Source organism: Staurois parvus, unplaced genomic scaffold (genome assembly GCF_062004578.1).
Source record: "Staurois parvus isolate SC_StPar_1 unplaced genomic scaffold, SC_StPar_1.0 ptg000048l, whole genome shotgun sequence".
Classification (NCBI taxonomy): domain Eukaryota; kingdom Metazoa; phylum Chordata; class Amphibia; order Anura; family Ranidae; genus Staurois; species Staurois parvus.
The window spans coordinates 1225260-1237922 of NW_028317844.1; the positions used below are offsets into that span (position 1 = coordinate 1225260).

Sequence of the window (12663 nt, forward strand, 5' to 3'; positions counted from 1 at the left end):
TGGGCTTTCAGGTTTGGAGGGGCTAGCAGCCCTACTGTTGAATAGGCTTCCTTGATGGTTGATATCATCCATATAAAGATAGTGGTCTTAGAGGCACCTGATCCTTTCCTAGGCCCCGAGTACAGGGCAAAAAGGTTGGGTACTGTTCTCCAATCTTTGGTCCATTCAATATAGCACAATAGGCACATTCTTACATCTAGTATATGGAAATCCTCTTTTGGATTATTTGTATGTGTGCAAACAGAAGGGATCACAATCTCCTGTGACCGGTGGAAGTGTGAGGAAACTTTAGAAAGAAAACCTGGATCCAGAGACAAAATGACCTTATCTGGAAAAATAGAGCAGTAAGGCTCTGCTACTGGCATAGCTTGCAGCTCACTTATTTTCCTGGCTGAAACCAAGGCAATAAGCAGCACGGTTTTATAGGTTAGTATCTTCAACGAGCTTTCCTTCAATGGCTCAAAGAGTTGTTTCATGAAGCTCCTTAGTACGTGTGATAGACCGCTTGTCACGCCGATTGGGTTATCCCATCAGAGAATTGCTTCCTTGCCGCCTAGACACAGGACCAAGGTATTATAGCTGGGCATCACAGCCAAGACTAGGTGACACTAGCTTAGGTGCAAAACAAACTCTTTATTGAACAGAAATACAGGTTTTTATATACTTCAGAAATAGAGGCAGTCCCCATATGAACAATAAAACCAAATAGTATACATCGGGATAAACATCCCACACTGATTAGATAACGAGGTCAAGTTGATACAAAACGAATCCCATCATTTAGTTACCTCTAAAAGGACCAAACAATTGGTGATTCAATTAAGTCAATTACCAATGGAACAAATACACAACGGTAAACACATCACACCTTGATGAACAGATTATAACAAGAGACTTCAGTATCAGGTTGTTTTGAGACGATTATATTAACATCTGCTTAGAGTCTCTAAATCTAGGAAAGAAGGGGGTTCCAGTTCCATGTGCCCCTTCTATTCCCCACAGGGATGGCACCACCAAGATGGGCGTCGGGGCACTTCCTGTGTCACTTTTGCTGGAAGTGCATTATCGCACGACCGGAAGTTACGTCAGCCTGGCGTTCCACACACCCAGGAAGCTGAGCCGAGCCTAGACGCCATAACACACCACAGGAACACATTGATGAACTCCAGGTATGTGCACTGCACTCACCACAGGGACTAAGGTCTGCCTCCTCCTGTGGCCACCTTTATGGATATAATTCGAAAGGAGAGAGAGGGTCCCCTAGCCTCTCCCAAGCTCTATGCTTGCCAGAGCCCGAGCTCTATATCCTCCCCCCCCCCCCCGAGAACTTCCCCAGTAGAGGGAGATCCATGCCATCTAGCATGCAGGCCTGTCAGAAAAATAAAAAAGTTGTTTTCTGAAGCTTGTGGTGATTCTGGTCGCAGGAAGCACAAATACTGAGGAAACCCAGGAGTAGTGCAGGCTTTTATACTGATGTGGATTTGTGTTTCCTGTGCTAGGTGGGAGGAACCTGTCTCTCATAAAGCCATTCTGGAAGATGATTTGGGAAACTCCTGTTCGCGCATGTGCAGACATGCTGCAGATCTTTGAATCCTGGCACAGACCAGCCACATGTCTGTGCATGCGCAAACTCCCTGTGTTTCTGCAGACATACCACAGGTCTAATGGACTTTGTGACACTTTGTCCCTGAGTGACACACTAAAATGTGGACATCCCAGGAGGCAGCAGGAGTTGACTGCTATGTTATCTTCATCTAGGTGAGGTAAAAAAAGTATTTACACTGCCTAACATTAAAGTTGAATTCCAGGTATGGATATTTTACATAGTTATGTAGTGTTTACCCCCAAAAGAGCAAATGATGTTTGAGTTATTAGATTTCGAATGTCAACAACCTTCTCGGCAATGCCACACCAATGCTGAAAAAAAGAATATTTATTTGTGCAACACACACAGCAAATGAATAAACATAATGGGAATAACAGTGAACAAGTGTAGAATAACAGATACCAATAATGTAGAACGCTATAAATAACTGTAGGACCAAATGTCTCTGCCCCTGATCCCCAAATCCAGAGAACTAATGGTCCATTAGTCTCTCCAAACGTCTCTCACTGGCTAGTGTGTTGGTGATCATTGGGCCCAAAGTTCAGGCATTGGAGCTCTCAAACTTAAGAGGATCCCACAATGCCAAGCGTAAGTGCCAAAATTGTATCCTGAAATAGGTGACACTGTCCCTTTAAGCAGTGGGCAGAAAGTCATGGCCAGCAGCCTCTCATTACCAACTGATCTGTAATTTTGCTCCTCGCACTCTCCGTCTAGACATCAGCTGCAACTCAGGATTCAGAGATGACGATCTCCCACAGAACTGGTGACGTCAGCAGCGCCACAGCACTCAGAGATGATGGTCTTTTTCTGAACTGGTGATATCAGCAGGACAATTCCTCTGTGTTTCCAACACCGTATTGAACCTTCCAGCAGGCAGCTTTCTGACACAGAAGCCCACTTTAAATGTTCACCTTTCACTGTCCCCCACACAACTACCTTGAGCCCAGGAACTCTCTCCTCTTTTCCTTCTCTCAGCTCTCTGTCCTGCTGCGACCATTGGTCCATGGCTTGATAGAAAACAGTTTCTGGGACTATATGTCCCATAGTATTGGGCAATTTCCTGCAGTCCTCTTCCTCCCAGGCCGCACAGCAATCAATGTCCTCTGGTCTCCTAGGGAGGTGAGCAGGTTCTTATCTGGCTCACAGCAGCCGTAACACAGCTTTATGAGTATCCTGCATCCACAGGCAATTAAAGCACTAGGAACACATAACTTGCTGTAAAATGTCTACCCAGAAAGCAATCAGGCGTGGGATGACCTTTCTGAGACCTCTGCCCAAGTCACAACTTAACAAAACCAACACTCAATTCATGAAATCCAACAGGACCAAGACACATTATTATTAAGTATATATTTGAATGGGCAATATCATACCAAACAAATCAAGGTCATACATGACTAAGCTAAGCACACTATATCCTGCCCCAATGCCTGAGCAGGGTTAGAGGATGAACCAGCTCTGTTGGCTCTTCTGCTACCTGCCATGCCTGAGGCACATCGCCGCCAAGCTGGCCTTGCTCCCCCACGGAGCTCACCTGGTGCACACAAATATTGTGGGAGGCGAAGGGGTCAGCGGGGACCTGGCGGCCTGTGTACTGCCCCGTGTGACCACCTAACGGAGTGGGCAGTGGACACCCAGCGGCCTGTGTGCTGCCCCGTGTGACCTCCACATGATGGAGCGAGCGGACTGGCAGCACTCCCTGCAGGAGCTTGAAGCGGTGGAGGTGTTCTGGTGCAGGATGGAGCTGCCTGGGCTGTATGTTTGCCTGCTATGCCCGAGAGTGTGTGTTTGTGGGCACGAGAGTGTGTTTGAGAGTGAGTGTGTGCACACACAGGGGAGGACCAGATCTGGGGTGTATACAGGGGGGAGGACCAAACCCAGGGCCAGGGTGGAACCAGGGTATATGGTATAAGTTTAATTAACAACCCAATGACAATTGCTGACAGGCTGCTGGCACCTAGATTGTGGTCCCGAGAGCTGGAGAATCTTTGTGCAGGGTGCAGCTGATAGTGGCATTGTTATGTAAGTGACAGCGCAGTGCAAGATTGGCCAGTCCTTTGTCACAAGTTGGTGAGAAGGGCAGGGGTTGAGCACCACGTTTGTCACAGGTAGGAGTGCCATGAATCCAGGCTACACACTCCTCCCACCAAAAGTCTTTGGATCCCAAAGAAGCTACAGGGGCATGATCTAACATCCAACTAAATAGGTCAATGGGAAAATTAACGTATCTTACAACACATCAAACCTTCCAGACAAAGGAACCTCACAGCAAGGTGTCAATAGCTGGACTACAGTCTCTGCCCACAATAACCATGATAGACAGTACTGACATACACTATATTGCCAAAAGTATTGGGACGCCTGCCTTTACATGCACATAATTAATGGCATCCCAGTCTTAGTCCGTAAGGTTCAATATTGAGTTGGCCCACCCTTTGCAGCTATAACAGCTTCAACTCTTCTGGGAAGGCTATCCACAAGGTTTAGGAGTGTGTCTATGGGAATGTTTGACCATTCTCCCAGAAGCACATTTGTGAGGTCAGGCACTGATGTCAGACAAGAAGGCCTGGCTCACAGTCTCCGCTCTAATTCATCCCAAAGGTGTTCTATCAGGTTGAGGTCAGGACTCTGTGCAGGCCAGTCAAGTTCCTCCACCCCAAACTCGCTCATCCATGTCTTTATGGACCTTGCTTTGTACACTGGTGTGCAGTCATGTTGGAACAGGAAGGCCGTCTCCGAACTGTTCCCACAAAGTTGCGAGCATGAAATTGTCCAAAATGTCTTGGTATTCTGACGCCTTAATAGTTCTCTTCACTGAAACTAAGGGGCCAAGCCCAACCCCTGAAAAACGACCCCACACCATAATCCCCCCCTTCACCAAACTTTACACTTGGCACAATGCAGTCAGGCAAGTACTCTTCTCCTGACAACCGCCAAACCCAGACAAGTCCATCGGATTGCCAGAGAAGTGTGATTCATCACTCCAGAGAACATCTCTCCGCTGCTCTAGAGTCCAGTGCCAGCATGCTTTACACCACTGCATCGGACGCTTTGCATTGCACTTGGTGATGTAAGGTTTGGGTGCAGCTGCTCTGCCATGGAAACCCATTCCATGAATCTCTCTACGCACTGTTACTGTGCTAATCTGAAGGCCACACGACGTTTGGAGGTCTTTAGCTATTGACTCTGTAGACAGTTGACTTCTTCTGCACACTGTGCACTTCAGCATGCACTGACCCCGCTCTGTCATTTTACGTGGCCTACCACTTCGTGGATGAGTTGCTGTTGTTCCCAGTTGCTTCCAATTTGTTATAATACCACTAACAGTTGACCGTTGAATATTTAATAGCAAGGAAATTTCATGGATGGACTTATTGCACAGGTGCAACCTATCACGGTACCAAAATTGTCTTTTGTTTATAGCGCAAAAAATAAAAAAATGATGAGGTGATCAAATACCACCAAAATAAAGCTCTATTTGGGAAAAAAGGAAGTAAATTTTATTTGGGTGCAGCATTGCATGGGCGTGCAATTGACAAAGTAGTGCAGCGCCATATCGCAAAAAATAACCTGGTCAGGAAGGGGGGGTAAATCCTCAGGAGGGCAAGTGGTTAAAGTACCATAGTTTACCGCCATTCCACGGTTGTGCGCAATTTTAAAGTGTGACGTTTGGCATTTACTAAGCGTAACAGCATCTTTTATATTTTATCCAAAAATGGGTATTGTGTTTGTTTCATTAAAGCGTATTTTTCCCGAAAATTTGCAATTAAAAATCCGCTGCACAAATCCCCTAAAATTGCAACACCCACCTTTTTATTCTCTAGTGCCTCTGTTTAACCACTTGCCGCCCAGCCACTGTAGATATACGGCGGCAGGGCGGCACTCGCAGGCAAAACCACGTTTTAAAACGTGTGTTTTGTAAACAAATAGGGGGCGCGCGCAAGGCGCGCTGCCGCCCTATCTGTCCCGCCGATCACCGCCGTGGATGTCAGTAGCCAGGTCACAGCCGATCCTTAGCGGCTGTTTCCCGGCGATCGGCGGCAAACAGTGACAGACAGCACAGCTGCAGTAGCTGTGCTGTCTGTCACTTCCCTGTCAGCTCGAGGATGAGCTGATCGAGAAAGAACAGTTTCTCTTTCTCGATCAGCCTTGTCCCGTCCAGTACACACCCCCGCCCCCCCCGAGGATGAGCTGATCGAGAAAGAACAGTTTCTCTTTCTCGATCAGCCTTGTCCCGTCCAGTACACACCCCCGCCCCCTAGTAAAACACTCCCCTCACTCCTATAACCCTTCCCTGCAAAATAAAGTTAACCCTTTCCTCCCCATTGCCATTAGTACAGTGTCAGTGTTTTTTTTTTTTGCACTGATCACTGTATTAGTGTTTTTGGGGATGTCAGTGACCCCAAGTCAGTACCCCCCAATGTCAGAATGTCCGCCGCAGTCCCGCCATAAGTCCCTAATCGCCGCCATACTTCGCTGATCGCCACCATTATTAGTATTAAAAAAAACCCCTAAAAATCCCAGTATCTTTCCCGCCATTTGTAAACGCTATAACTTTCACGTAAACCAATTAATTCACGCGTATTGGGTTTTTTTTTTAGCAAAGACATGTCGCAGAATGCATTTTGGCAGAAATTTATGACTAAATTTGATGTTTGCTTTTTTTTTTTTTTACTGGACATGTTTTATAGCAAAAAGTCCAAAATATTGTTTTTTTTCCCTCAAAATTGTCAGCCTTTTTTTATAGCGCAAAAAATAAAAACCGCACAGGCGATCAAATACCACCAAAAGAAAGCTCAATTTGTGGGGAAAAAAAGGATGTAAATTTCATTTATGTACCGTATTGCATGACTGTGCAATTGTCCGTTAAACTAGCGCAGTGCTGTGTAGCAGAAAAATGTTGTAAATTGCGGTATCTATACCATAGTTTGTAGACGCTATAACTTCCACACAAAGCAATCAATATACACTTATTGGGATTTTTTTTTACCAAAAACGTAGCAGAATACATTTTGGCCTAAATTTCTAACTTTGAGTTTACTATATATTTTTTATAGCTGAAAGTAAAAAATAGTTTTTCTTCAAAATTTTTAGCCTCTTTTTGTTTATAGCGTGAAAAATAAAAAGCGCACAGGTGATCAAATTACACCGAAAGAAAGCTCTATTTGTGTGAAAATAAGGACGTAAATTTCGTTTGGGTGCAGCATTACATGACCGCGCAATTATCAGTTGAATTAGTGCAGCGCCGAGTAGCAAAAAGAGGCCTGGTCATTAAGGGGGGGGGGGGGTAAACCCTCTGGAGCTCAAGTGGTTAAAAAAAAACATATGTTTAGGGTTCTAAGTAATTTTCTAGCAAAAAACTGCCGATTTTGACCTGTATGAGAGGAATGTCAGAACTGGCTCAGGAAGCTGGTGGCTAAGCTGCTGCACTAACGTATACCGTCAGACCATCACACGGAGAACACGTTCATTTATCCTTTGCCGCAGTTTTCACACATCAGTTCTGCTCAGCGTCACGTGACAGTCGTTATTTCAGAAGAGGAAGTGTAGTAAAACAACAAGCATCCATGTCTACACACCGCAGTGGTAACGTAGCACACTGAGCGCAAGTCAAAAACACACCCACCGCACTTCCTGTCCCGCTGCCCCTCCCCCCTCCCGCAGTTCTCCAAAAGTGTGTGTTGCATTGAGTGCTGCAAGGGTTACTACTACTACCGTATGTCTACAGTCCTGGGCGTGGCCAGCCTTCAGCCGTTCCTACTCTGCGTACGGCGGCCACGCCCACGTTCAACCCCACCACCAGCCTGTCACTCTCCCTCCCCGTGACGTCACCATCATGGCAACAACAGCTGCGGCCGCTGCAGCCCGAGCCGTGATCGGAAGACTCGCGAGCCTGGCCCGGGGGCAGCGCAACACGGAGCGCGAGGACCGGCGCGGGGGCGCGCTCACAGCATGAGGCTCCCGGGGGCAGGCCGCGTGTGACCGGTTCTCTGCACGTGACGCGGAGCTGGAAACAGTGAGACACGTCCAGCTCCAGTAAGGGGGGCAGACAGAGAGCCTGTCTATAGGGAAAGACTTGTCTTCCGATTTCTAGTGCAGAACTCTATGTGTACAGAGAGAATAGCGGACTCAGGCTGCCCTATAGTATTGTATAGAGTGATTAGAATGCACAGAGACAGTCTATGAGTGTTGGGGGGGAAATGTAAACATATCTCCCCTATGTAGATGCAGTGAATGTAATCCCATTTATTTTTAGCTCACACCTTGTACAGGGCACGCTCTGTGGAGGGGGAAGTGAGCCAAGGAAGAGGGGTCTGGTGCCCTGGGGAGGGGCGAAACCCCAGAAGATGTTCTCCCTGCGCCTGGTGACCGCGGATTATTATTTGGCTGCTCCGCTTCCTGGCTTGGATGTCACCAAATCCCACTTCAGAGACTGCGATGTACGAAGAGTGCCTGTGGTCAGAGTGTTCGGAGCCACCCCTGCAGGTGAGAAGTGCTGCCCTCTGGGCCAACTGTCCTTCTTGTCTAGTTCACCCAGGAACTGGCTAAGTGTCCCTCAAGGGCAAAGACTTCACTGGGAACTTGTGAGCTGTCTAAATGGCACAGTGCTAGAAGTAGCTTTTTACATTTGGGACCAGTGGGATGGGATTGGAAGAAGAGCCAGGGTTGCTTGTGAGCCTAATGGGTCAGGCTTTTAAGCTTTCTTTGTTAATTTAAAAGGTCAACACATTTGTAGATAGGGTTATCAGCTAGAAAGTATTTGCCATGGTGGTAAAATGGATTAATACGGTCAGTGTTGGAGTTGTGGTAGGTCAAGGGTTTTGCTTTGGGCACATCAAGGATAGGTTGATTGGCTCATGGGGCATGGAGAGCCACACTAGGGCAACAGTCAAAGCCAGTGGCTCATGGGGCATGGAGAGATGAATTAGAGAAAGTCAAGCCCAATGGCTCATGGAGCAAGGAGAAATACATTAGAGCAAGTCAAGCCCAATGGCTCATGGGGCAAGGAGAGACACATTGGAGCAAGTCAATCCCCATGGCTCATGGGGCAAGGAGAGGTACTTTATAGCCACCAAACCTGGTGGCTTATGAGGCAAGGTGGGACATGGAGGTACATTAGAGCAACCAAACCTGGTGGCTCATGAGGCAAGGAGGGACATGCTAGAGCAAGTCAAGTCCAATGGCTTATAGAGCAAGGAAAGACACACAAGAGCAAGTAGAATTAACCTTGAAGTTGAATTCCAGTCAAAATCTCACGCTAAACACACTTCCACCAATACGTAGGTTATTCTATCTAACCCTGAAAAGAAAAGTTTGCTATACTTGCCTGTTCTGAAGCCCCTCTGGTCCAGTCCCATCTCAGGCTCAGCTGTCCACAATGGCTTCTGTGTAGAGGAGAGGCAGTCGACAACAGATGCCCCATAGTAAGTCTATGGGTGAAGTAAACTTTTTGACATTTCCCAGCCATTGCCGACTTTCTTTCCTGACCAGAGGCCAATGACTGGAGCGGCTTTAGAAAAGGTAAATATAGTGATGTTTTCTTTACAAGGTTGGATGGAATAGCCTTAGAGTGGGGTTTAAGCGTTAGTGGGGTTTTGACTAGAATTCCACTTTATTAACCCGTGGGGCAAGGAGAGACACACTATAGCAAGTAGAGTCAATCTTAAAGCAAAACTAAACCCAGCAGTGTAACAGTTTCCAAAAAATAGTTACATTCCCGGCACATGCCAGGAATACTAACTCACATTTGCTTGTGCCAACTGTCAAACCATCAAATGTCTGAAATCATAACTGATCACATGTGCAGCATCATGGCAGTTGCAGATCAAAGGCTAAGATGGCTGCTTTTTTGGCTGAAAATGATGGGAGGGTTTAGTTCCGCTTTGGTTCATGGGACAAGGAGAGACAAACCAGAGCTTATAGTGTTAAGCCTAGTAAACACGGAAGGTGGGCTGAGTTAAAAAAAAAAAAACAAAAAACTGAGCAACTCGCAAGGAGCTCTCTGTACTAACCATTTGATGTTAGTACATCGATTTCCCCGCTGTGCTATTGTGTTCTGATAGGAGCACCGCCCCCACAAGAACCCACAGGTCATGGCTCGCAGCCATTGGCAGGCGCTAACCTGATACTGATCGGCTGCTGGTTTTCCAGCATGCTTGTTTCGATAAAAGCCGGTTGAGAGACCGGCTTCTGTCAAAAAAGGACCCGTGTACACAGGACGAATTTCAGCCAGTATCTACTGTACTGGCTGATTTTGGTCGAAACCTGGCCTTGTTTACGAGGCTTTAAGCCTAATGGCTCATGGGCCAAGGGGACGCAACTGGAGCAAGTAGTACAGTCAAGTCTAATGGCTCATGGGGCTAGTAGATACAAGCTAGAATAGTGTTTCCCAACCTCTGTCCTCAAATACCCCCAAAAGGCCATGTTTTAGAAATGTCCCTTAGAAAATAGCTGTGATAAATACCAGACTATTGAGATTGATTTAAAGCCTTTGTGCAAGCTAAAGGAGATCCTAAAAACCATGTCCTGTTCATGGGTACTGAGGATGGAAGTTAAGAACCATTGAACTCATAGAAGAAGTAGATTCAAGCCTAATGGCTCATGGGACAAGGAGAGACACAATAAAGAGGATCCCATTGAAAATTTGCGGGTTAAAAAATACTATATAATCCATTCACAAAGCTTTAACACAAGGACAAGGATCTTTCTTTTTAACTATATGATTATCGTTTTAAAATGTAATTTGACTCAGCTGAAAATGGCTATCGCTGTTGTTGAAAATATCCTGGTGTATTACCATGTGTAAGTTAATGATAGTATGCCCTGAGCTCATTTGTATTGAACATAAATGACTGCCTTTTTTTTTTAATGTGTAAGGGATTGAGGCACGGCATTTATATCCAGACACAATGGCTCTACGGCTGTTTACAGTATGAGACATACAGGGGCTGTCATAATCTACCAGACATGCACAGTGAGAGCATGTGACTTTCCGACAGACCATGAGAAGGGTTCTGGTTGACTGTAACTTGTGTGCTTGATGCAGAGGCTGTTCAGTCAAATCAATGGAGGTGGCTTGTTCAGCAGTACGATATATTGATGATAATGTTTATGCACCTAATTTTGTAGATCTTTGTGAATTATATGTACATTTCAGCAGTGCTCGTGCTGTGTTAATTCACAAGAAAACTTCTTTGTCAAGGAAAAAATGGCTTTCCCTTTGTTGTGCGTTGTGTCAATGACATCCTGTTTGCGTGTCTGTGATTATGACCTGTCTTCCAGAGATGTAGACCTCTGCGTAACCTCTGTAATTACAGCACACAGGAGGAAGAAAGCATCTTTTGTATAGTTGCATTCGGGACTTGCTAAAAGCAGCACGGAAAGGGTTTGGGGATCCTCACATGACCTGCTGGGGAAGGAGACAGGAGCTGCCTCTCTCACATAGACGTGTTACCCAGAGGACAGGCAGTATTACACCTCCCACACACAGTCATCACACTGCTAATGACCGTGGTGTATGCTTGTGATCTCTTGGAAATAGTGCAGGCTCCCCTTGCCATTTTTTTTTTTTTTTTCGTAGACATTTTTCTACTGCTTTCACTGGAGAAGATTTTGTTCTTCCCAGCAATTAAAGAAAAAAAAAAAACACTGGCATTAATTAATTGAGAAATCTGCTTTCATTCAGAAATATTTAATTGTGCTTTGTTCTCGAAAATATTGAATTTTCACAAGAGCGCCTGAAAATTTATATAATTTTGTGGACTACAAACACGCTTTTTTTTATATGCCTAATATAGAACAGTGTATTTTAATTTTGTTTTATTATTGGAGAACAGAATTTATATAGTGCATATGGTGTGCATAATGCTTTTAAAGAATAAAGGAAGGCAGTACAGTTACAATACAATTCAATACAGGAAGGCCCTGCTTTTGAGAGCTTGCAATCCAAAGCATGTTTGTAGTATTTTCATGCATGAAAACCTATGCAGTTTGTTTTAGGCCCTGTTCACATCTGGCATTTTGAGATCTCGAGCAGAATCGCTGCAATTTTGCATGCTATCCCAAATTGCACTGCGGTTGTGGCAAAACACACCACGCGTGTTCGGATGCCATTCATTTTCAGTGGCACTTAAACACAATGCGGTTTTTCTGCGATTGTCGTATGATATATTGGGCAGCACAGTGGCTAAATGGTTAGCACGTCCTGGCAGTACTAGGGTCGTTGGTTCGAATCCCAGCCAAGGCACCACCTGCCTGGAGTTTGCATGTTCTCCCTGTGCCTGCGTGGGTTTCCTCCGGGTACTCCGGTTTCCTCTCACACTCCAAAGACATGCTGGTAGGTGAATTGGCTCCTGTATAAATTGGCCCTAGTATGTGTATGTATGACTGTGAGTTAGGGACCTTAGATTGTACACCCCTTGAGGGTTAGGGACTGATGTGAATGTACAACATATCTGTAAACTGCTGCGCAAATTGATGGCGCTATATATGTACCTGTAATAAATAATAAATAAATATATTGCGGCACATTTTGCCATCCAAAAGAAGCTCCTGAACGTGGCCTGAAAGTTGATGCTGCTGACTTTGGGAGGATTGGGTGATAATCATTTAAATTGAAACTATAGTTTGGGGGTTGCTAGCATCTGCCATAATGTGCAAGTATTCACAGTGTATTTGCACATTATGCCACAATTATCTAGCAGTGTGAAGACTGGGCTATCCCTTTGTCAGTTCATCACAGTCACTGCCATTTTCTATGGGTATTCTCTGGAGTCTTGTGGCTTCTTTGTAAGCCAGGCCAGGATGATGTTTCTCCTGCGCATGAGAGTGCAGCTGGTCATATACGTGTGGGCTACATGAATGAAATCGAACAAATTCTTCCATCCATGCTAACCGCTTGGATGGAGGAATTTCCCTTGGAAAATTGTGAAATAGCTATTTGGCAATGAGAATTTTTTTTTTTTTTTTCTTTTTTTTTTTCTTCTGGGATGGAACTACAGTGTGCTTCACGATCTTTCAGGTTCTGTGCTGAGTGCTACATTTTGCCTTGTGAATAC

The 12663-nt window shown here is 45.5% G+C and overlaps 1 protein-coding gene across 3 annotated transcripts in view; it reads left to right on the plus strand.

Annotated features, from left to right (window-relative positions):
- Window positions 1-7433: 7433 nt before the first annotated feature.
- The window catches only part of REV3L (REV3 like, DNA directed polymerase zeta catalytic subunit), a 262767-nt gene continuing 257537 nt past the window's right edge, over window positions 7434-12663 (plus strand). For 2 of the 3 annotated variants that reach the window (XM_089664511.1, XM_089664520.1), the window contains exon 1: window positions 7434-8092. In XM_089664511.1, the coding sequence (XP_089520637.1) occupies window positions 7954-8092 (139 nt within the window). In that variant the 5' untranslated portion in view covers window positions 7434-7953. The remainder of the gene's footprint in view (window positions 8093-12663) is intronic. The other variant, XM_089664519.1, reaches the window with a different exon arrangement.